This window comes from Gobio gobio (assembly GCF_949357685.1).
Source record: "Gobio gobio genome assembly, chromosome: 2".
Lineage (NCBI taxonomy): Eukaryota > Metazoa > Chordata > Actinopteri > Cypriniformes > Gobionidae > Gobio > Gobio gobio.
The window spans coordinates 18827970-18852849 of record NC_137098.1 but is presented as its reverse complement, the minus strand read 5'-3'; the positions used below and the strand labels follow the sequence as shown (position 1 = coordinate 18852849).

Genomic DNA, 24880 nt, shown 5'->3' with positions numbered 1-24880 from the left:
CATTTATCTTATAACCTGCCCCTGTGGTAAATCATATGTAGGAAAAAAATTGTAGGGGGGGTATTCCAGAAAGCAGGTTGTGACATACCCTGGTATGTTTAAAAGTAAGTAAGCGGATAACCTTCACTTCCGGTTCCCAAAACGGAGGTAACTTTCAGGGTATGTAAGCAGCCAGAGCAACTCACTCTCAGAACAACCTGCTCCAGAGTAGGTTATGTTCCAGGGTTAGTTTACTTAAGAGGTATTCAGATGTGTTTTATATAATTAAAATAGTTATTAATATAACTAAATGTGTTATATAGTTACAGTTATATAATATACAATATTATAAATTAATTCTAAAGCACTATTATAACAAGGTAATGTTTAAATGTTAATTCAAGTATATTTATTATTTATTTTATTGTCATCTCACACATGGATCTGCATTCAATTAATTAGCATCAAACAAACAATATAATCCTTATTCTCAGTGAATAAAGAATACTTATTCAATTAAAAGATTGAAAAAAATGATTGCAGAACCACCAAATAGGTGGCGATATGCACTAAGTAGGTTATGTAAATCGGCATTAAACAAAAGAAGAAGGAAGTAGAATGGCACTCTTTTTCTTAGCGTCTGTTTCCATGGTTAAACATAGATTTGTTGCTCTGTTGAGAATGTCTTGTGTGTTAACCGGGAACATACTCTGAGTTATCTGAACTTACTTCAGGACTCGTTTTTGGAACCAGCATACCTCGAGTAAGCAAGGTTTTGGTTAATCAACCGAGAGTTCAAGGTATATGTGACGGTAAGTTAACCTTGCTTTCTGGAATACCCCCCAGATGTTCTCCGTTAATTCATGTCTAAAAAGAAAACATGCACATTACGGCACTGCACGTGTAGGCTATACAAAGTATTTTTTAATCAAAAAAAAAAATAAAAATTCAGATTGAAGTGTTTACATGTGAAATAATTTTCCTTTTGATCAGATTATTTCGGATCTACACCACTCCTTGCAAATTCTTTCATATTTAATTCAGATTTTAGATTTCAGTCAAATCGAGCCATCTGATTTCTAACGGATTATTTAGATGGATGTAAACGTATAGCTACTCTGATGTATGTACTTTCCCATCACTACGGAAATGCATTAGCTGTTAGTCTATTTTTTATTTGCAAGGTATATTTTTGAATTCGATTGAGAAGAATCAGAAGTCTGATTCAAGTGTTTTCATGCAAAAAAATTTTCTGTTTATCCGATTATTTCAGGCCTACACTTCCAATCCGATCAGTATTTCATTCGAATCACATGTAAACACCTCAGTCGGATTGATTGCATGTTTTCCATCACTACTGAAATACATGCTTTTAGTTCATTGACAATCTGGACATTGTCTTTGATTTTGAAACGTGCGAGTAAACAAAAATATTTCAGTCTAATTTCCATTTTCTTTACAACATCTCTATTAAACGATCGGCTATCTTTCCATCCGAAGTTGTGAATGAAATGTAAAAATCTGAATATCACATTAAATATTGGCAAATACAGCACTTTTTACATTCCATGTGTTCAAGAGAACAAAATCTAGACTTCATGGCAAACTGTCGCAAATGATCAGTAATAAAACACATAGTTGTGAGTTTGTTTGTTTTTTTGCATAAAAATATGTGGATGGAAACAGCTATTGAACCCAAGACTTTTAGGTCCCTCCTGCTATTCAACGGACTTTCAGGAAAACCCAAGCAAACAAAATGCAAGACGAATTTAGACAGATACTGAAAAAATAGCAGTAAATCCTTATAACATTCACAAAAACAAACAAATACATAAATAATAATATTTATGTTATATATATATATTTAATAACAGCTCTGCAGGCAATTGTGATGGTATCAGAGAAAAGGCCTGACATTAAACTGGGAGTGTTAGCGTAGGTGTTAAGCATGTAGGCTGTTAACACAAAGGTCACATGTTTAATTTCAGGTAAAGGCGGCCCATTATCTGAAGAGTTACTGGAGCCCTTGGTCGCTATTGTGTCCTTGAGCAAATTACTTCAGCTTTCAGATGGTGAGAATTTTTTTTTTGCAATTGCTGTGTAGAAATAAAGACTGAAACAATGAAACAATGCGGAGGTTCATTTGAGGATTATAATCTATTGGAAGGGGAAATGCAACGTTTTAGGAACCAGACACTGAAAAACCCATATTGTTCTACAACAGAAAGAAATATTAGAAAGCAATGTGTTTACATCCCTGCTTACCCCTAAAGTACTATTAAACAAGACACTCAACTCTTATTTCAATCACTATTATGCACAAAACTGCAACAGATTTACAAGCACAATGGATCAGCCCTGACTCAACAGCCGGTCACTAACAGCAACAAGTGAGACACCAGATGTACAGCTTATATAAGCACAAACTCAGCACAGTTTCTTATCAGACGTGTGAAGGACGAGCAAATAGCAGAGAGCAGACGTCACAGTGTCATCCCAGGAATGTTGTACAACCAGGTTTTCTTCCAACTTCAACAACATTCAAATCCAAACAAGTGCCTGTCTGCTCTTTTACTTGTGTCCAAATAAATACACAAATTCAAACTGTTGACTTAATTAAATGGGACATCTTAAGTTCATCTTCATATCTTTATAAGCATTTATAATAAACAAAATGTTTTAAACAAAAAATTACATGTATTTAAATATATTTGTAATTTAACACTTGCAATGCTTTTTATTATTACAAAGTGCAGATCTTAAGTGTACTTAAGTGTGTTAAGAAACAGTCATGAAAGTGTATATTATTAGCAAGTATAGTTAAAAAAAATGCTTTAAATATTTAGGCCTACACAAGTGCATGTGGCTTCATCAATGTAAGCAACAAACAAACGCAGAATCATGCTGTTTTGATTTGCTTAACGTTTATCAAAAAATATAGCAAATGTGCTTCTTAAAACAGCCACCATATTTAATTTCATTAATTTTCAATCATTTAAAGTAGAATGATAACCCAAGAGTAGACTTTGGGTAGGTTGAATAAACATAGATTGGGACTTACACTGCATGATGAAGGATCGTGTTGTACTTTCGTTCAGTGCTCTCCTGGCTTGTGAAGGGTGTGTGAGAATAAAACCTGAACAAAACCTGTTCTCTCACTCATTCTCTCTCGTCTGTTTGCTCATGTGGGTGTGTCTTCAGAGCACCTGCGACTGGAAGTTCAGGAAACAGCAGTTTGTATTGCTGACTTGAAATTCAACCTTGTAATTTGAATTCACATTTTTGTTTTTAAAAGGTCTTTGATGAATTCTGTAATCAGCACAGAACAGTTTGTGCAAGTCACTATGATCATTGACACTTTATGATTATAATGATTATTCAAATGACATGTGTCATGATGTAAGATCGTTTTATGATTATGGGTTGAGGTTCATGCATGGTGTGAAATGCAAACAGTCGGATCAGAGGTTTGCCTGTTTTAGCCTAGTGATGTAAATTGGTACACCAACTGACGTGTTTTTCTTTGGAGAATGGGGAAATGTTAGGAAAACTTAAGCGTTTTATTACACAAAGCAGAGAAAATCAAAGATATTGTAAAAAATACGCAGGAAGGTAAAATACTCAGGCAGTTCTATTGTCTGAAGGATCTTTTAATGGCTTCTCTGTTCAGTGCCTAATAAATTGTATAATTTACATATCATACACAGCATTACAACTGTCCCATCCTGACCACCTTAATTGGCTTATTTCCAGAGTGCAATTGCATATTTAGCTTTGCTAGTGCTGTAGCACAATATGAGTGACCACTAGCAGTTGTCAGATAAACACCCAAGCACACTCCCTCCTTCCCCCCTCTCTCTCTCTCGTCTTTCTCGCTCTTAGGTGACTCCGCCCTAATTGGATATATGGAAGCGCACCTGCTGATTCGTCACCTGAGGACTGGCGTATTTTGAAATACCTGGACACTACAGAGATCAAGAGAGAGAGAATAGTTGCCGTTGTTGCCTTTTGTCAATCAGTGTGTCGTAGTGATTGAGCGTTGTTTGATATTCTAGCAGAGTGATTGCTGTTCTATAGGGGAAAGAAGGGCACAACCTAACACTTTTTGATATTATCAGTTTGTGTAAATCCACTTGGGGTTCAGAGTATTTCTTTTTTCCCACATTAATTTCACACATGTCTAGTACAGTGTGGTTTTGTTTCATTAAAGGTGGGGTAGGAAAGAATGATCTAAAACACTTTTGTCCAAATTTGTTTAAACTTTCTTTATATGTCAATACATAATTAAAATGTAAGTACTCTGAAAAAGAGAGTATAAAAATCGAGTGACTCTAGACTTTTTAATCTGCAATAAACACCGCTCATTATTTTAGTTCGGGCCGAAACAAGTGATTGGCTTGGGGGACAGTCACTCTCTCTCGCTACCATGGCTACCGCCGCTTTTGCTCCAGGATCTGCCCACATGCGCGCGCCCCAGTGTTGCCAAGTCGGGCTACTTCAAACACTGTTGCCGCGGGCTGTTTTTCATGTCCGCGGGTTGAAGCGACCCCAATTATGTGATATTTTGCCCCGGGATTGGCGAATTTTAGCAGGCAGCCCTACCAAAAAGACACATATTTTACCCCCCAAACGCGATTTTTACCGGAGAAACACGATTGGGCTTGTTTTGGGCTAGTTTTGAGTAGCAATTGGGCGGATGATTTTGATGTGAAAACCTGGCAACCCTGGCGCACCCGTTTGATTTGAGTTCAAGAGGCTGTATTTCTGCTGGACAGGTAATCTTTCATTTTGATTATACATTTTTTTGGTTTATGTTTTCATGAAGAATGTCTCACTAGCACATGTAGCTGCCTAATATAGCTAACATAACATTACTTAGCATAAAGTTACAATGTTATACACTTAGCGAACCATTAGTAGAGATGATAAATACTCAATATGCTTAGCTCAAGTTGATCGCTGTCGTGTTGAATTTCACAAAATGTAACTTTAGATAACAAAAAGCATGTGTAAAAGCTAGTACACCGCATCCAGGACCTTTTTTTAGAACTAAGTTAGCTTTAGCTACTACCTTCTGTCTAAACTTTTACCATGTTCACCTGGAACTTTACCTGCACGTTTATTTCGGCCCTTGGTTTGTTTTTATATACTCTACCAATGTTTATGTTGATGTTTTTATCTTGTATCTGTGTGTGTCGTAGACACTGTGTTGTGTGTGTATTTTAAACTTTACCAGTATCGTTATTCTAGCTTGATAGTGAGTAGCCTACTAAAAGACATCTTATTTGTTTATATTCATAATGATAAAGTTCGATTTTTTATGTGATTCTGACATGATGTCACTACATGCACTTCTTCTCCGCTCGCCTCAGGTAAATAATGCGTCTTTCAGCTGAGCTGATCGTGGTCGGCGTTGCGCGTTCATGTGTTTTGGGGGCGTGGCTTTGGAAAGAGCCCAGAAGGGAGAAGGTGGAGTGAATGGAAATAATGAGCTGTCTTTAAAACAGTCATGAGAGGTCTATAGACACTCAATTTTTATACTTTCTTTTTCTGAGTACTTACATTTTAATTATGTATTGATATATAAAGAAAGTTTAAACAAATTTGGAAAAAAAGTTTTTTAACCAAATCCTATACCCTACCTTCAATACAGTGCATACTTTTTTCTTAATATACCCCAAAAGAATGGAAGTGAAATGTGACAACATGCCCCATAGGTGGGGTACATTGCAACATGTGAGGGGCACATTGTAACATGACCATATGACAGCTTAAAATGTTATCTGATCTAATCATAAAAATATACAAGACAAAAAAAATACAATTATCAAGGTTTCAAATAAAATAAGGCTATTTTTTAATAATAATAATAATAGTATAATAATAGTGTTTGACAGCAAACACACCACAAAACAGCTATACAGCATAGTTTTATATTATGAATAAATAATTTCTGAACATTGACTTTCCGTCTTTATTCACCTTTTTCTCATGGTTTCTCAATAGAATTCATGAAAGTATAGAATAGAGCTGCACCCAATATTCATTGATATAAATCCACAGTCGTATATGTGAAACATTAGCACATTAATCAATCATATATGTATGCATTTGTAGTTGAAAAATCAATGCATATATACACTGTACTGTATATACACCATTCAAAAGTTTGAGTTGGTCTCTTATGCTCACCAAGCTGCATTTGATCAAAAGTAAAAACAGCAACGCAAGGCAAGGCAAGTTTATTCAAATAGCATATTTCAATGGCAATTCAAAGTGCTTTACATAGAAAGGTAAAAAAAAGGATATTCTTTTAAAAAAAAGAATAAAATAATCACAAAATGCATAAGAAATAAAAAATAACAATAAAAGCATACAATAAAAACAATACACAAATAAATACAAAATTATTGCATATTTATTTAAAAAACAGAGATAAAAAGAGAAGGATACATAGATAAGATGCAGTGCAATCAGTCAGCCGTAGCACTGTCACATTCACCAGCTGGTGTGCCCAGGTTGACCACTAGAGGGTAGTCCTTCCCTGACCTTTGCCACTCAGCCATGAACTTCAGTCCCTATAATCCTTTGCCCGGACTCATCATGAATTATTGCATTCACTTGTTTATCATTACATTGTTTGTCTCAGCCTACTTATACCATGTCCTCTCTGTCATTTCTCATCAAGGTTTTGTAGTTGTCACACTGCACGTCTGAGCACTCTCCCTTGTCCCTTGTGGATTGTTTGCAAGTGTGTTGACCCTTTGCCTGGCATATTACAACAATTCTGGATTTTCAAGTAAAGCTGCGCTTGGATCTTACCAAAGTCTCAGAGCAATCCTTGACAAAAACCTTGATCATCTCAGATTCAGCAGCATGGGAATTCAGACTCTTCCTCCAGCCACTAAAAAGGAGTGGAGAGCACGACATCAGCCATTGACTGCCCTACGTCAGCAGGGGGTGCGGGGTAGGTGGATTTGCTCAGCTATTTTGTTCCCTGGCCGTGGGGCTGGAATATAATGATACTGTGCTAATAGTTTTTCTTAATGGATGCCTGAACTACCCTTTGCCTTCATGGGAGATGGAGGAACTTAAGACTCTGGATTTTTTAGGGTTTCATTGACTATCTTCGATATCAAAATCAAATTGTTTCTCCTGGTCGGGTGGAGCCTATTTACAAGATGCCCGCTGAGCCAGAGTCTTGGGCCAAGATTGCCGCTGAGCCAGAGTCTTCAGCCAGAATGGCCACCACGCTAGAGTCTTCAGCCAAGATGGCCGCCACGCCAGAGCTTCCAGCCGCCATGCCACCTCCTCGTCCTCACAAAAGAAGCAAGAAGAGGGAGAAGGCTTTCTCCATCCCTCAAGGCCTAGAGGCCGTCCCGGAGGCCACCCCAGAGGCCGTCCTGGTGCCAACTGTGCTCCTTGCCCTCCGGTGCCGCCCTTGATGTCTGTCAAGCCAGTGCCTCTTCACGTCACGCCTGCCAAACCTGAGTTTCTTCATGTCATGCTTGCCAAGCCAGAGACTGTTCACGTCATGCCTGCCAAGCCTGAGTTTCTTCACGTCATGCCTTCCCAACTTAAATCCCTTGCTCTGCTGGTCCCACTCAAGCTTCCTGCTCAACCGGACCCAGTAAAGCTCTCTGATCTGTTGACCCAGGTTCCTGAAAAACCGAAGCCTCCTTGGCCCGTCCCTCCGGCACCACCATGGTCCTCTGCTGGGACTCCAGATGTGACGGAACCCACCTGGCCCGTCCCTCCAGCACCCCTCTGGTCCTCTGCCGGGACTCCAGATGCAACAGAGCCCACCTGGTCCGTCCCCCCGGCTCCGCCCTGGCCGGTTGCTCAGCCCACTCCACCCTGGCCGCCTGCTTAGCCTTCTACGCCCTGGCTGCCTGCTCTGCCTTTGTCTCCAGTTCCCCTTCCATGGACCTAGCCACCCTCCCCTCTGCAGAGCAAGTCTCAGAGCAATCCATGACAAGCACAGTGCTCATTCATTAACAGTCTGGATTTGAATGTGGCCACTGTTGAAACACATCTGTTGGAACACATCTGATCTCTTCTAAGCTGATTTCAGCTGATTGAAAACAGTTGTGCTACTCTGTACCGCTTTACTTTTTGTTCAGGATTCTTGATGAATAAAAATATCAAAAGAATAGCATTTATTTTAAAGTATAAAAGTCTTTACTGTCACTTTTGATCAGTTTAATGCATTCTTGTTGAATAAAAGTATTAATTTCTTGACCCCAAAATTTGGAACAGCATTGTACATAATGTACCATAATGTACAAGTTTCTGAGTAGTTTCTTTCATATATCCACAAGTTTTTTACTACCAACTTCTTAATCTTAAATTTTGTTTTATTATTTTTATTTGTAGGCTATTTCAAACATGTTTATATTTTTTTAGTTATTAGTTTTACATTCATATGAACACAGGGTGCACATTATTCAGCTGCAGATGTATACATACATTCAGATACATTTTCGTTCCTGACAGTCTTGAGAGGAAGATTGTTTTACCTTCATCACACCAGAGGAGGGCAGCACTCAGCCATCTTTATTCCTGTCACAGCATTGCCGCAATCCTTTAAATGTTTTAGTGCCCTGACAGTACACACATACACCTGATCAGTGTTCACATTCTCATCTGGAGTCATTTCAGTTTGTGTTGTTTTGAGACGTCTTTAATCATTGCACATACTCTATAGCCTACATAGGCCTAAAGCTGTTCATGGACAAAGAGGCACATGCAGCATTGAACTGCTATTTGCTAGAAATTATACTGTGGGGATGTGAACATGAACAGAACCACTCTGAAATATGCGTTTGTGTCTGATAGATGTTAATTAATTCCACATCTAATCCTCTTTTCTTTTTTCTTGTTTTTAGCTACTCAGTCTGCATTTCATTTCACGGTTTCTCCCTGTTTTTTTTCTCTTATCACCGTGTGTTATGTGCCTCAATCATTGTGTTCCCTTTCAGAGTTATTATTAGAAGCTCTGCTCTCTCTCTCTCTCTTTTATTTTCTCCCTCTGTCTCTCCACCCCCACGTAACAGCACTTTTACGCTGCTGCTACAAGCGCGCACACACATTTTCTTCCCCTCAGATCCTGTGTCGATGTATTCTTTAAGTGTACACTTACACACAACCCATTATGTCACCTAATTTTCCTCCCCCCTCTCTCTCTTTCCCTCTCTCGTTTTCACTCCCACCCACTATGAGCCCAGAAAAGAACATACAGGCGAGATTTCTCATTACATCATGTTGAGTCACACAGTTGTTTTAAACTGTACAGAAAACATGCAAGTAAAAAGAGGGATTCCGAACATAATATGGACAAAAGGTATCTATGGAAATTTTACGTTAATTCTCATTAGAAAATGTAACTATTTAGCGAGGTAGCGATTTTGCATGGATACATACAACGATTGCATTCAAAATCGCATTCCTTACTATAGCCTAGTAGGCCAAAAACAATATATGACAAAAGAAGTATGTCCAAATTTTCAGTACTCATAAAAGAGTAGGCAAAAAAGTTCCCGGATGACTTCCGACGAGATTCTGAAGTGTGCATTCAATGAGCACCATTTGGCTGCAGCCTGCATTTGAGGCTGCATTTAAGTCCAATTTTTTTTATGGCTGCGTCCGAAAACTTAGGTAGCTGACTTGTTACCTAGTTGCCTTAGGCGATGACTTTACAGGCAGCGTTTGCGCACAAAGGTACGTCACAAAATACTTCTGAGGCAGCGTAAGGGCTCATTCACACAGAACACATCTTTGCTTTTAAAAAACGTGAGACGCGGGCAGTGGAATAGGGAAAAACACGTTTTTTAAAAAGTTGAACTGATTTTAACTTGAGCGCCGTGTTTTTAGAACGCTGTGTCGTGCGCGAGATGCTGCAAAAGACGCAAAACTTGAGTGTAATGGTTATACACGTCCATCTAGCGCGTGTTTACATCGAAAAAAATGAAAAAGTAGCACATTGGAATGGAAAAACTTGTTCTGTATGAACGGCCCTTAGCGGTTTAATGATCTACAGCAAAATAGAGTGCATGAGCTTTGGTGATAACTAAGCAAATCTACAAACAGACCAGCAATTGCAACTGCCATCTTTATTTTTTCTAGCTCAGCTGTCACAGAATGGAAAGCACAGGATTGTGGGATATCAAAGGTAGCGAAGGATACATCTATGCTGCCTTAAAAAATCTGGTGAAGATATCTCAGGAGACAGGAAGTGAAGCTAATATTGGATTTGGATGTGCCTTGATGCCTCCCTACCTTGGAATCAAGCCTGCAGCACTCCTGTCAGAAACTGAAGCTTCCGTGCCTCGATCGCCCTCCGGTGGCTGGTCCCAGTATAGCTCCTAAACCCCACCCATCCATGTATTAGAATGGACGCGAGACACACTAAACAATTCGATTACACTTCAAATAATTGTTTCCTAAAGATGGTTTCTGTCACTTTAGGCAGTTTTTATTATGATGATTTCATTTCAAGTGTTCGTTTTTTAAATAAGTTTAGCTTAAGTTAGTTATTTGATGCTATAAAAACGGGGGGGGGGGGGGGGGGGGTTGACGGCTTGTTGTCACTGTTGGCACTAACAGACTTTTCTGGATTTTGGGGAGGAGATTGGAGCTTTAGCTTTAATTTCTACAGTTCTATAACTGTTTATTTCACACCAACATAATGAATTGTTCTGCATCTGTGAGAGTGTGGGCGGGCTTTTGATAATCGCGCCTCTACTTCCTGCTCTCTACTGTGCAACTCCGGTCCCGAGATCGCTACAGCGCAGACTCGGTCCCAAGATGTCAGCGCCGTGTGCGGGCCTGCGAAAGCTTCAACTCTGGTCAGCGGAAGTCAATGAAGTCGCGTCGTCCATATTTTTTTACGGTCTATGCTTGGAATGCGTCCTCTGAAGGCAGCATTTTTAAGTTTTTGGATGCAGCCTATGCCCTTCCCTCACTAACTAAGATAAACTAAGAGTGTATGTCTAAAAGTGGAGTTGTACTTACGTACATAGAAGCTTATAGAATGGAGCGTAAAACAAATTCATAAGGAAAAAACTTTAAATAATAAATCAGATCCATTGCAGATTCCAAGCGATCAAGGGCTTAGGGCTTAGGGCTTTCCATTTAAACAGGGCTCGACATTAACGCTTGTCCGGGACAAGTGGATTTTTTGAAGGGGCAAGTGAAAAATAATTTTACTTGCCCGACGGACAAGTATTCTGATTAAAACGTCAAAACAAAAAATAACTAGGGAATCACCAAAGTGCAATAATGGCTCTGCATTCAGTTAGTGTAAGTGGCGATCGATATTAGATAATATAAAACGAACTGACAAGGTTGTGCTGTTGAGGCTCGCGCAGCCTCTCGAGGAGAAAATCGAAAACAAATGAGCGCTGCTCATACAAAGAAACTCAGTTAACATACACGGTTAAAAATGTGTAGTTTTTATATTTATAACATATGATACAGTTAAGCAACATTACACTAACAAGAGTGTTGTTTTCCTGAATACCATCACGACTGAAAATGACACTGATTTCATACGCCAGTTCCATAAACAATTATTTAACATTAAGTCACTTACATTTTAGATGCAATATGGACTGTTTTTGTTCTATTTCAGCAGTGAAAATAGTTCCAAACAAATATCACAGCAGAACCATAGCGCATCTCACAGCAACAGCGTGTTACTGAATGATTCAGCGTTTTAATGAATCGGTTGAATCAAAGATTCAATGACCTATTTGTAAACGACCGCCAAATTCTTGAATGAATCAGCCGTTTGAACGAATCGACTCAATGACTCACTCATTAAGACGGTCACAAAAATCAATGTAAATAAAATTATGCTGGCTGATTAATGGAGAATCACTCATAATGGCAACATCATAATTTCATCGTGCCAGCATGCAGCTGTCATGATTCCTGTCTTGTGTTCCCTGTCTTTAGGACTTTTAAGGTTTTCTGTTCCTATTGTTTCTGTGTTTTCTTCCTGTGTTCAGTTCCTGTTTGCTTTGTCCCATGTTAGTTTCTATAGTTACCCTGATTAGTTCTCACCTGATGTTCCTTAGTTCTCGTTTCCCTGTGTATTTATACCCCTGTGTTTCTGTTCCCTTTCAGTCGGTCACGTTCGACGTACGTCGGACGTACCGACGAATTGGGATCACTTCTGGGAGCCCCTATCAGCTTCGAGCTATATAGAACTGGCCAATGGACAATTGGCGTGCGAGATTTGCATCTCGCGCTCCGCCCCGCACTGCGGGTATAAACAGGAAGCGAGAGCAAATGCACGCTGTCATTCACTTCGGAGCCAAACGGCATATGAAGGAGACTCTCAACACATTGTTTGAGTATTTCGCTGCTATCAGCAAGACTATTGAGAAGACCGGAGAATCCAGAGGAGACGCGTGTTGGAGGAACGGCACACTTCAGTGGGACCGCGCTGACTCATCGGCTGCCTCTGCAAGCAGAGAAAAACTGCTGTTTTCACAGCAACAGCACTGTTGGTCTGGTTGGGCGTTTTTCCTGCTGAGTACAGGCACGGGCTGCACACAAACCCTGTGCGCTGTCGCGTTTCCCCCTGAGTGCTTCAGCACAAGAGCGTTTCCTCACAAAAGAGCTTCACGGGTGACGCTGCGTCTTTTTCAAGATGGCATTCCACCCGTGCGTTTCTGGATGCGGTCGTTCCCTGGCGCCTACTGACGGTCACAATCGCTGTATCACGTGTTTGGGCAAACAGCACGCTGATGCAGCCTTTGTGGATAGTTCATGTTCCCACTGCGGGAACATGACTATCTCGGAGCTAAGATCAAGACTCTCCTACCTCCGGGCTAAGTCCCCTTACCCATTACCCGTAAGTCCCCTTACCCATCCCACGATCTAGTTCTACCCCTAACCCGGGTAGACCTACTTCTTTGGATGGCCAGGGTGATCTGAGGATCATGTTTAGGGCAAACCCGCCGAGTACAACTCCGCAGGCCCCTAATCCCTCGGTTCCGCAGCCGGTAGAGCTCTCGGGAGAACCCGCTGGACCCTCCCACGGGAGACCAGTGGTGTCTTTCGGAGCTCCAGCAGACGAGCAGATGTCGATCGCTGCATCGGAGGGGGAGTTTCAGTCCTTGGAGGATGAAGGGTCAGCTGTACTACCTCCCTCTGGGAGAGTGGCAACGGCTTTCCCGGACCCCGAGATGGCTACTATGATTTCCCAGGCCGCCGAAAGGGTAGGGCTTGTGTGGAACCCTCCACCGTGTCCCGAACCCTCTAGGTTGGACGATTGGTTCCTCGGAGCGGGTCGCTGGTTTTCAGCGTCCCACCCCGACACCTTTCTTCCCGGAGGTGCATGAGGAGCTCACAAGGTCGTGGACGGCACCTTTTTCTGCCAGAAACCGACCGAGTGACTCCTCCCCCCTCACTACCCTCGATGCAACTGTGTCCGGCGACCGCCTCTAACTGGCGCGGTGACCCACGTCTCCCGTCCCGAGCCTATAAGTTCTCTTCCGGTCTGACTGGAAAGGTTTACAAGGCTTGCGGACAGGCTGCGTCCGCCCTGCATGGCATGGCACTGCTTCGTGGGTACATGCACGAGGGTAGGCCTGACCCAGAGCTCCTCCGGGAGCTCCGGACGGCGACGGACCTCGCCCTCTGGGCGACGAAAGTCACCGCCCGTGCCATTGGTCAGGCGATGTCCACGCTTGTGGTCCAGGAGCGTCATCTCTGGCTGAACCTGGCTGACATGAGGGAGACCGATAAATGTCGGTTCCTGGACTCCCCCATCTCGTCAGCTGGGTTATTCGGCGACGCGGTCGAGAGCTTTGCCAAGCAGTTCTCGGCCGCCCAGAAGCAGACGGAGGCGATTAAACACATCCTGCCCCGGCGGCCCGCTGCTGCCTCCACCCCGCCGCCGGCGGCTCCGCCTCCGACTGCTCGTCGCCGAGGACGTCCACCCGCCGCCGCCTCCGCCCCCGCCAAGGCACCGCAGCAGCCTAACACCAGCCGACGGCGTGGGGCTGGCCGTGGGAAGGATGTCCAGCCCGCTCAGGCCGCTGCCAAGCCAGGTGGCAAGCGCCGTCGCAAGCGACCCTGAGACGGGCCGCCCAGAGATGGAGGAAACTGCTCTTCGGGAGATGGCTGCAGCACCACTCCCTCCCCCGGAGGAGGGCTGGGGGAGGATCTTTTGTTTGACTGTTCCGCCGCTGGCCCCAGATCCCGCTTCGGGCCGCTTCCATGCCGTCCGAGCCGTATCCCTGCGTTCCGCCTCGCTGCCCCGCTGCGGGTAAGTCTGTGGTGCCGTTGATCCCCCTTGCTCGGAGTCTGGGAGCCTGGCTAGCGCTTCCCAGCCCGTCTCGGTGGCTCCTCCGTACCATCAGACTCGGCTATGCGATTCATTTCGCCCGGCGTCCCCCCAAGTTCAGGGGCGTTCACTTCACGACTGTAGTGCTCAGGGCGGAGATCGCAGTCCTACTGGCGAAGGACGCGATAGAGCCGGTCCCTCCAGCCGATATGAGGTCCGGGTTCTACAGCCCGTACTTCATTGTACCCAAGAAAGGCAGTGGGTTACGACCGATCTTGGACCTGCGATTCCTGAACCGGTCCCTTCACAGGCTGCCGTTCAGTATGCTAACGCAGAAGCGCATCTTCAGGTGCATCCGTCCCCGAGATTTGCAGCGGTTTGCAGCGATCGACCTGAAGGACGCGTACTTTCATGTCTCGATTCTCCCTCGACACCGGCCCTTCCCTCCCTCGAGTCCAAGTGACTCCGAGGTGCCGCCAAACCTTCAGCCCGCGGTCGGACCCTTTGTTTCTACCGGCGGGAGTTCCCCTAGAACAAGTGTCCAGGCACTCCGTTGTCTCCACGGATGCCTCATCCACGGGTTGGGGTGCCACGTACAACGGGCTTGCAGTTTCGGGTCTGTGGACGGGGCCTCAACTGCAATGGCATATCAATTGCCTCGAGTTGTTAGCAGTTGGTCTTGCACTCAGCCGCTTCAAAGTGCCGCTCAGAGGCAAGCACGTTCTGGTCCGGACGGACAACACTGCGGCCGTAGCGTACATCAACAAACAGGGTGGTCTACGCTCCCGTCGCATGTCACAACTCGCCCGCCATATCCTCTTATGGAGTCAGAAGCATCTGAGGTCGCTTCGTGCCATTCACATTCCGGGCCTGCTCAATCGTGCAGCCGACGAGCTGTCACGTCAACAGGTGCTTCCGGGAGAGTGGCGACTCCATCTAGGCGGTCCAGCTAATCTGGAGTCGTTTCGGGGCCGCACAGATAGACCTGTTTGCCTCCCCAGAGACGACCCATTGTCAGTGGTTTTATTCCTTGACAGAGGGAACCCTCGGGTCGGATGCCCTGGCCCACAGCTGGCCCCGGGAAGAACGCAAGTATGCGTTTCCCCCTGTGAGCCTTCTTGCACAGACACTATGCAAAGTCAGGGAGGACGAGGATCTAGTCCTGTTGGTCGCTCCGTATTGGCCCAACCGGACTTGGTTCCCGGAACTAGTGCTCCTTGCGACAGCACCTCCCTGGCCCATTCCTCTGAGGAAGGACCTCCTGACTCAGAGACGGGGCACCCTATGGCACCCGCGTCCAGACCTCTGGAAACTCCATGTCTGGTCCCTGGACGGGACGCGGAGGTTCTAGGTGACCTACCGCAAGCGGTAGTTGACACCATCACTTCCACTAGAGCCCCCTCTACGAGGCGCCTCTATGCGTTGAAGTGGAACCTGTTCGTCGATTGGTGCTCTTCTCGCCGAGAAGACCCCCGAAGATGTTCGATCGGATCTGTGCTTTCCATTCTACAAGATGGGTTGGAGCGAAGGCTGTCTCCCTCCACCCTCAAAGTCTATGTTGCCGCTATCGCCGCTAATCATGAGCTAGTAGATGGAAAATCTCTAGGTAAGCACGATCTGGTCATCAGGTTCCTTAGGGGGGCGAGGAGACTAAATCCACCTCGTCCTCCCTCCATACCCTCTTGGGACTTAACTCTGGTGCTAACTGCACTACAGAGAGCGCCCTTTGAGCCTTTGCAGTCTGCTGAGTTGAAAATCTTGTCGTTAAAGACAATACTCCTGACTGCGTTGGCCTCCATCAAGAGGGTAGGGGACCTGCAGGCATTTTCGGTCGACGAATCGTGCCTGGAATACGTGCCCAAGGTTCCCACTACTCCCTTCCGGGACCAAGTGGTGAGCCTGCAAGCGCTGCCTTCGGAGGAGGCAGACCCAGCCCTAGCTTTTCTCTGTCCCGTCCGTGCTCTCCGGACTTACGTGGACAGAACGCAAAGCTTCAGGACCTCAGAGCAGCTCTTCGTCTGTTACGGAGGACAGCAGAAGGGAAAGGCTGTCTCCAAGCAGAGGATGGCCCACTGGATAGTGGAGTCCCAAGACGTGCCCTGCCCGCTCGGGTTAAGAGCCCACTCCACTAGGGGTGTTGCCTCTTCCTGGGCGCTGGCTTGTGGCGCCTCGCTGACAGATATTTGTAGAGCTGCGGGCTGGGCGACACCTAACACGTTCGCTAGATTCTATAGCCTCCGTTTAGAGCCGGTATCTTCCTGTGTGCTCACTTCCCATAGTCAGTAACACCGAAGTGCCTGTTCTAGTGTCGGCTTGCTGCGCATTTCCCTCCCCTATGGTAGACGGATGCGTGCGCTTATTGCTCCAGTCGAGTTCCCCGGAACGGCGTGGCGGAGCGTTCGACGCCAGGTCTAACACTCGTATGCATTGGTGGAACTTGTGTTAGGCTGGGTTCCATATGTAGTGACCCCCACGGCGGTCCCATATGTGTATTCTTCCACGGTACGGCTCCCTACGGCGAGCCCATGTCTTTCCCTCGGCAGAATCCCCTCTGCCGTCTCAGGTAGGTGTTGTCCCCCTCCTCTAATTGGCCGGGGCCACCCCTGGGACTTCCGTATGTTGTGCTGCCTACGGCCAGCCCATACGTGTATTCTCCACATGGTAACTCCCTCTGGGCAAGATGTGGCTTCCGCAGCGGCCTTCAAAGGCTCGCTTTCCCAGCGTTATCCAATACAGTCAGCTGAATGGGTCTTGCGGAACAGCAGCTTTGACTCTCCCTGCGTGAATTTCCCCGCCCGCATCAGATCGGGGTCTGAGGGGCTCATCGCTGGGCGCTGGAAGTGGTAGTAACTATGGCGTTTTCCAAAGGGATCCCAATTCGTCGGTACGTCCGCCAATTGTCTCGCACGCCAATTCCATTGGCCGGTTCTATATAGCTCGAAGCTGATAGGGGCTCCCAGAAGTGATCCCAATTCGTCGGTACGTCCGACGTACGTCTCCGTTCCCTCCTTCAGGGAACGAGGGTTACCATACGTAACCGAGACGTTTTCTTTGGTCGTTCACATCTCATGTAACTTGCTGCATTACCAACCTATGTCTAAAAGTGGAGTTAAACGCAGCCTTCACTATTCCATGAAGCCACGGGAGAGGATTTGTAAATGGCAATGAAGGAAAGTAACTGACTCTGGTAGGTCACATAATAATGACAGCATGGCGAATGTATATCCGGATTGCATTCATACTACACACACACCCATACTATATAAAACATACTTTTTTAGCATTCGTAATTACTTATTTAAAACTCTACTCATGAAAGTACGCAATTTCGGACGCAGCCAATGTGATTCATATGGAAGTGTGCAATTTTTAGGAAAAGTAAGCATGAAGGTCCACCCCTAAAACTAAGGTCAGTGAGGTCGTACAAAAAATTTTTATAGAAATAAGTAACTTAAATAACTTGAAAATAGTTATGAATTTCCACGAGTGTGTTGTTCTTTTGTCTGTATAATGCTGACGCAAGAGCTGGCCAATACAAAGCCGCCGTTGAACCACTGTGGTCACATGAACTATTTTACTACCTTTCTGGCCCTTGAAAGTGGTAATTCAATTGAGGGTCAGAGGGCTCTCGGATTTCATCAAAAATATTTATATAATAATTTGTGTTCCGAAGATGAACAAAGGTCTTACGGGTTTGGAACATCATAAGGGTGAGTAATTTTTGGGTTAACTAACCCTTCAAGGCTGGAAACATACTTTACACAAGCACAAATGCTTTGCAATTACACTGGGTCAAAGTTTGGCTGGTTAGGTCCGGTTAATTCTAACAGGACCATTATGTAGACAAAATCATCTTAATTCACAGTCAAACCTGATCTCATGAGAAAACGTGAATATTTTACAACGTGGCAATTTTTTTTTATTTTAAGAAAAAAAAAGGAAGCAAGAAGGTGTATCATTAAACCTAACCATAAGCAGATTTTACAAAAGCATAAGAAAGACCACAAAATAGCCAGTGATTAAAAATTAGCCATACATTCTGACTAAAACGTTTTTGTTTTTTGGGCAAGTGACATCACAATTATTATTGTCAATTATTTGAATGTGGCCCTATTTTGGAAGGCTTTTAAAAGTTTGATAGACTTTTACTGATATGACAACACACTCTCCTCTTAAAGGGTTAGTTAACCCAAAAATGGAAATTCTGTCATGAATTACTCACCCTCATTTCATTCCAAACCCGTAAGACATTCGTTCATTTTGGAACATCAATTTTAATGTTCATTTTTAATTAAATCTGAGCTTTCTGTCCTTCCATTGACAGCCTACGATACCACCACTTTCAAGCCCCAGAAAGGAAGTAAAGACATCATTAAAGTAATCCATGTGACTCCAGTGGTATAATGAAATCTCACTCTGGATCGAGTTCATTTTTGCACATCTGTTTCCATTTTCTCACTGTCACTGATCACAATACAGTAAACACTGGGCAGTTCTCCACCAGAGCTTCATGTGCTAATCATACCATATTTTACCTTTTAAACAGCCTGTCTCACTGCATTGACACTGTGCTTTCTCTTCACACTGTGAGTGCTTGTTGTACGAGAGCAGCTCCAGGGATGTTTCTGAGCAGAGTGTGATATGGTGTTACGGCGCTTAATTTCAGTGCGATATCTGGAAGGGCCGTCTGGAGGGGTCTCATGGCTCAGTTTATTGCATCATCATTTTGATACATGTTTTTCCCTTTTAGGGCAAGTCTTTCAAAAAAACTGTTATGTGTTTAACTGAAGCTGCAGACACGTGCACTCTACTGGTATTCTGAAGCCCATTTGATAATTTTTTTTGGAAGCCCATTTCTGCCACATGAAAATCATGCTTTCATAAATATGAATTATGACATAATACATACTAATTATGAGATGAAAATGAATTATGACAATTTTTACAATCACCGGTTTAATTTTGTTTACAGCTGTCAGCATCCAGGAAATTGTATCCGCTCTGTTTATCTCCTGCTTCATAGGTGTTGCACATCAGTTTCCATACTGATATCCAGTGCTGTTCTGTCTCTTCCCATGTGCTGCTTTTGGGAGATAACACAGAGGCCCAAGGCAGTTGCTGATGGGCTTTTGCACTCTAGAGACAGCGGCTAATGAAGCTGAAGTCTATACTCATCAGCCGTGAAGCCAAACAGCTAGACTCGGGGGATAGAGAGACGGAAACAAGCCTCCTGTGGGAATAACTACACGAACTGGGAGGAAGTTTTCCTTCAGCGCTGATCTTGGACCAGCTTGCCCTGTTCTAATCACACAGGTAACCATTATTATAGGGAACAAAACACTGGCCTCCTATCAGTAGGAAAACATAGCACAGATGGGAGATGACGGAGGGAAACATTTTAGCACAAGGACGTCATAACATGGATTAATGAGGTCAACGTTCTAAAGTGTGAGTATCAGATGTATTATCCTCTGGCCTGTAAATGTTTTTTTACAGCCACCTTCATTATCTGTAGTTTGCATGAAATCACATGCAATCATGAAATCACATACACAAATCTCTCTCTCTCTCTCTCTCTCTCTCTCTCTCTCTCTCTCTCTCTCTCTCTCTCTCTCTCTCTCTCATTCATATATCTATAGAAAGCCTCTAAAAGCCACTTCGGTCAAAAATGAGATAACGATACTGAGTGAAAGCTCTCCGCATATAGTATATGTTCATAAAATACTTTCACTTCAAACCAACTAAATCCCAGCCTCAGCCCATTCAGAAGTACCGGTACTTGGGTAGAAACCTATACATAGAAGCCTGACAAAAATGCTTATTTTAAAGAAAAACGTCAGATGGACTTAGAGGCTTTTGCATCTGAAGTTAATATATATATGCTTAAACTTCATCCCCTCCTCAGTCACTGGAAATTAATTTTCTTTTAATTTTTAAAAACTAAGTGTTCATCGAACCAGTACAAGACCTTTTCACTTTTGGCACATTTGAAATTGGAATACACACGCAAAAATGTACTGGATTTGAGAAGTTTTGGTCATTGTAATAAAAAAAAAAAAGAATTCTGCATATTCAAAAACATTATTTAGTGTTTTACTAGTTTTTTTTTTTTTTTATGGTTTTTTTTCCTGCTGTACACCTTACTCACTTGAATTATTGCAACATCCGGTGTATGGCCCTGTCCCAGATGGCACACTTCGGCCCAGTCCCAAATGGCACACTTCGGCCCTGTCCCAAATGGCACACTTCATGTGCACTCTCGGTCTTGTGGACTTAAAATGGCTGCTGCGTGCGCGTGTCCATTAAGTCCATAAGACCGTAGGGTGTTCCATTCTTCATTTAAGCTTAAAGAAGGGTGCTCGTGAGCGGCAGATGGCAGTAATCTTCCATTTGTCATGTTATTACCTTGAATGAAATTGAGAAATGTAGATCTTCTTTAAAGTAAATTTTTCATAAAATGATGCTATTTTATATAAATGTACATTTGTTTAATTCTTACAAATTGAGGCGCATCTATCTATCTATCTATCTATCCATCTATATATATATATATATATATATATATATATATATATATATATATATATATATATATATATATCCATCTATCCATCTTCTTCCGCTTTATCCAGGGCCGGGTCGCGGGGGCAGCAGTCTAAGCAGAGATGCCCAGACTTCCCTCTCCCTAGACACTTCCTCTAGCTCTTCCGAGGGGACACCGAGGCGTTCCCAGGCCAGCCGGAAGACATAGTCCCTCCAGCGTGTCCTTGGTCTTCCCCGGGGCCTCCTCCCAGTTGGACATGCCCGAAACACCTTCCCGGGAAGGCGTTCAGGAGGCATCCGGAACAGATGCCCGAGCCACCTCAGCTGACCCCTCTCGATGTGGAGGAGCAGCGGCTCTACTCCGAGTTCCTCCCGAGTGACTGAGCTTCTCACCCTATCCCTAAGTGAGCGCCCAGCCACCCTGCGGAGAAAGCTCATTTCGGCCGCCTGTATCCGGGATCTTGTCCTTTCGGTCATGACCCAAAGCTCATGACCATAGGTGAGAGTAGGAACGTAGATTGACCGGTAAATCGAGAGCTTCGCCTTAAGGCTTAGCTCTTTCTTCACCACAACAGACCGGTACATCGACCGCATTACTGCAGAAGCTGCACCGATCCGTCTGTCAATCTCCCGTTCCATCCTCCCCTCACTCGTGAACAAGACCCCTAGATACTTGAACTCCTCCACTTGAGGCAGGAACTCTCCACCAACCTGAAGTGGGCAAACCACCCTTTTCCGACTGAGTACCATGGCCTCGGATTTGGAGGTGCTGATCCTCATCCTAGCCGCTTCACACTCGGCTGCAAACTGTCCCAGTGCATGCTGAAGGTCCTGGTTAGAAGGGGCCAACACGACAACGTCATCCGCAAAGAGCAGAGACGAAACCGCGTGGTCCCCAAACCTGACACCCTCCGGCCCCTGGCTGCGCCTAGAAATTCTGTCCATAAAAATTTTGAACAGAACTGGCGACAAAGGGCAGCCCTGCCGGAGTCCAACATGCACCGGGAACAAGTCTGACTTACTGCCGGCAATGCGGGCCAAACTCCTGCTTTGGTCGTACAGGGACTGGACAGCCCTTAGCAAAGGACCCCGGACCCCATACTTCCTGAGCACCCTCCACAGGATGCCGCGAGGGACACAGTCGAATGCCTTCTCCAAATCCACAAAACACATGTGGACTGGTTGGGCAAACTCCCATGAACCCTCCAGCACCCTGTAGAGGGTATAGAGCTGGTCCAGTGTACCACGGCCCGGGTGAAAACCAGACTGTTCCTCCTGAATCCGAGGTTCTACTATATATATATATACACATACATACACACACAAGCGACGCACACCTTCTATTGCTCTGTGGTCCAGTTCTGATGCTCACGTGCCCACTGTTGCCGTTTTTGTTGGTGGACAGGGGTAAGCATGGGCACCCTTACTGGTCTGCGGCTATGCATCCCCATACGCAAGAAACTGCGATGAACTGTGTATTCTGACACCTTTCTATCAAAACCAGCATTAACTTCTTGAGCAATTTGAGCAACAGTAGCTCGTCTGTTTGAACGGACCACACGGGGCAGCCTTCGCTCCCCACGTGCATCAATGAAACTTGGCCACCCATGACCCTGTTGCCGGTTCACCACTGTTCCTTCCTTGGACCAAAAGCCCAAAAACTTAATTGATATCACAAATGAAAACACTCACGGCGCTTGACTGAATAACTTTTGTAACTTTAAATAAGGATTAATCTATGTTTAATTTATGTGAAGGCTATGCGGTGTTATTCACCTACTTTATTCAATTTATATACCTGAAAACTAGTTAGATCTACCTGAAAAACCAAACCTGGAAAGCATTGTTTATTTAATTTGTATCAATGTCATTTTGTATGTATTTGTGCTATTGCTTATAATTTGATTACTTGTTCTTATTTTATTACTAACTGTTTACTTGTCTTTAATGATATTTTAAATTTATATTAGTTAGGCTGGTAGTTTTAGGTATCGAAATTGGAATATAAAATTGTGAATTTTTACTGGTATCTAAAAGTTTCATGGTCCGTAATAAAAATATTTATGGCTATTAAATTCAAGTCACTTGCCATTGGCAGGTGTGGCAGAAAGTTTGTTTTAGGCCCTGCCCTCATACAAGCACGGCAACGTGGGTGTCTATTGTTTTTGCTGTCTTTTGTAGTTTGTTGTTGTTGTTTTTTCTCCTCCGTTTCCGACCCGGGCAAGTGTGGCCACCATGTGGACAAAATAATTAGTGCATAAATTTTAATCAACAGGGCAGTGGGAAGTTTATAGTTTGATTGTGTGAGGTTCCAGTTAAAACAGACAAATAATACTGCAAGAAGAACACAAAACAACCATGGTAGAGGTTTTCTTAAGCAAGTTGCAGCAAGTTTTAATTGTGCACAGTTAAAAGAACAGAGGGCTGTTTGAATGCCGTATCTCTCACTCCTACCACACATAGAGTACAGAAGCTGAAAACAGAAAATACAGGGTTCTTCACCTCAAAAAGATGATTTGTCACAAGCATATCCACTTTTCTCTCTAGGACACAGAAAAAGAAGCAATATTCTGTAAACCCCAAACTACCCCATGCGTCCGAATCCACACCGTTGCGTCATCTCGATGTAAACCAAGATATAAAAGAACAAAATGATGGATTCTCAGTCAAATTCAAACAGGATTATCGAGGACAGATTACAACGTGACTGACATCTATCTTGTTCAATCTGAGCAGCCCGTTAAGAAAGAATACAAGCAATAAAAGACAGAAAACGATGCCATCTGGTTTGTTTAAAGAGGTTAGCAGATGAGCGAGGCTAGGTTAGGGACGCATTCAATGGCAATTCTTAACTTTGGTGTATTCCCTGCAGTGAATGCGGAGGTCTGTCTGTGTCTCCGGCACTTGGAAATGCTCCCGTCTCTCGTAGCATCACCGTTATTGCTAAAGGTTCCAGCAGTTTTCAAGAAAACATCTCCTCTACAAGCCCTTCTCTTACTCTCAGCTGGCTGGAAAGGTTTAGACACATGTGAAATGTGGCTGTAGTACTACACACTTAATGAATGGTGAGGTTCTTTTCTCTGTGAGCCAAATTCTATTACGGCTCATTTCTGAGCCCTTAACCGGATTAGCTTGCGATGAAGGGCGCGAAGGAGAAAGCAGGCAGCTGAAGAATTGGAACAAGACCGATGTCAATCACTCAAGTGCGGGATAGAATCAAGGAAAGCAGTTGAATTGAATGGAAAGCAGGGCATTGAAGATATACAGCTGCATGCTTTCAATATACAGTACCCTACTCATTTTGTCTCTATGTTGAATAATATTATGTTCTAGTTGTAATACAGTATCTATGACATCAGTATGGACCACAGCTGCTCCGTCATATATTCCATCAAACTCTAAAACGGGCTTTGAAATCCCAGTATAGTTGACATGCCACACAAGAGAGATTGAGGATTGAAAAGCCTTCAGGGGAAGCAAAATGAGGCCATGCTTAAAATGGGCCATAAAGAACGATAAATGAAAGCGGTCTTGTGGGTAAAAAGAGTTAATGAGAGGCAGAAACAAAAGGAAAAACCAAGGGAATGTGGTCGAAATTTGTCAGTTTGTTTTTTTAACCCTTTTGCATTTTACCTTAAAGGGTGCAGCAGTCTGACTCATACAGCGCCTTGGAAATTTCGACTATGCAAATTGGCCCATTGGGTTATGAAGGTAACTTTCATACAAAGCTGAGTCTTAGCAAAGAGATTTTCTCCTTTAAATAGAGAAAGAGGTTACATTCCAATAATAATTAATAGAGCATTAATTAGTTTGAGACAAGAGACTGGTGTAGATAGAGGCCTGGCTTTTCAGAGCAGGTCAGTGTGCCACATGCAGATTTTAATGCGAGGAAAAGTGTGAATGCCCGCAAAGTTGTGCATTGAGCATTTGGAGTTACTATTAATTGAGAACAATCTTGTGCGTTTTTGTTTCCTCCTCACATCTTACACGTGTTTCTCTTGTCTGATCTCTCCAGTGTCTTTAAATCTGTGTTTGTGTGTTGGGAAGCGCAGTCAGTCA

General features: G+C 43.8%; 1 protein-coding gene across 1 annotated transcript in view; it reads right to left on the bottom strand.

The window, feature by feature from the left end:
- Positions 1-3087, bottom strand: part of LOC307118074 (uncharacterized protein) — a 37820-nt gene extending 34733 nt beyond the window's left edge. Inside the window, exon 1 of the mRNA XM_079803444.1 lies at positions 3041-3087. Within this exon, the coding sequence (XP_079659570.1) occupies positions 3041-3047 (7 nt within the window). The 5' untranslated portion in view covers positions 3048-3087. The remainder of the gene's footprint in view (positions 1-3040) is intronic.
- Between the last annotated feature and the right edge of the window lie 21793 nt (positions 3088-24880).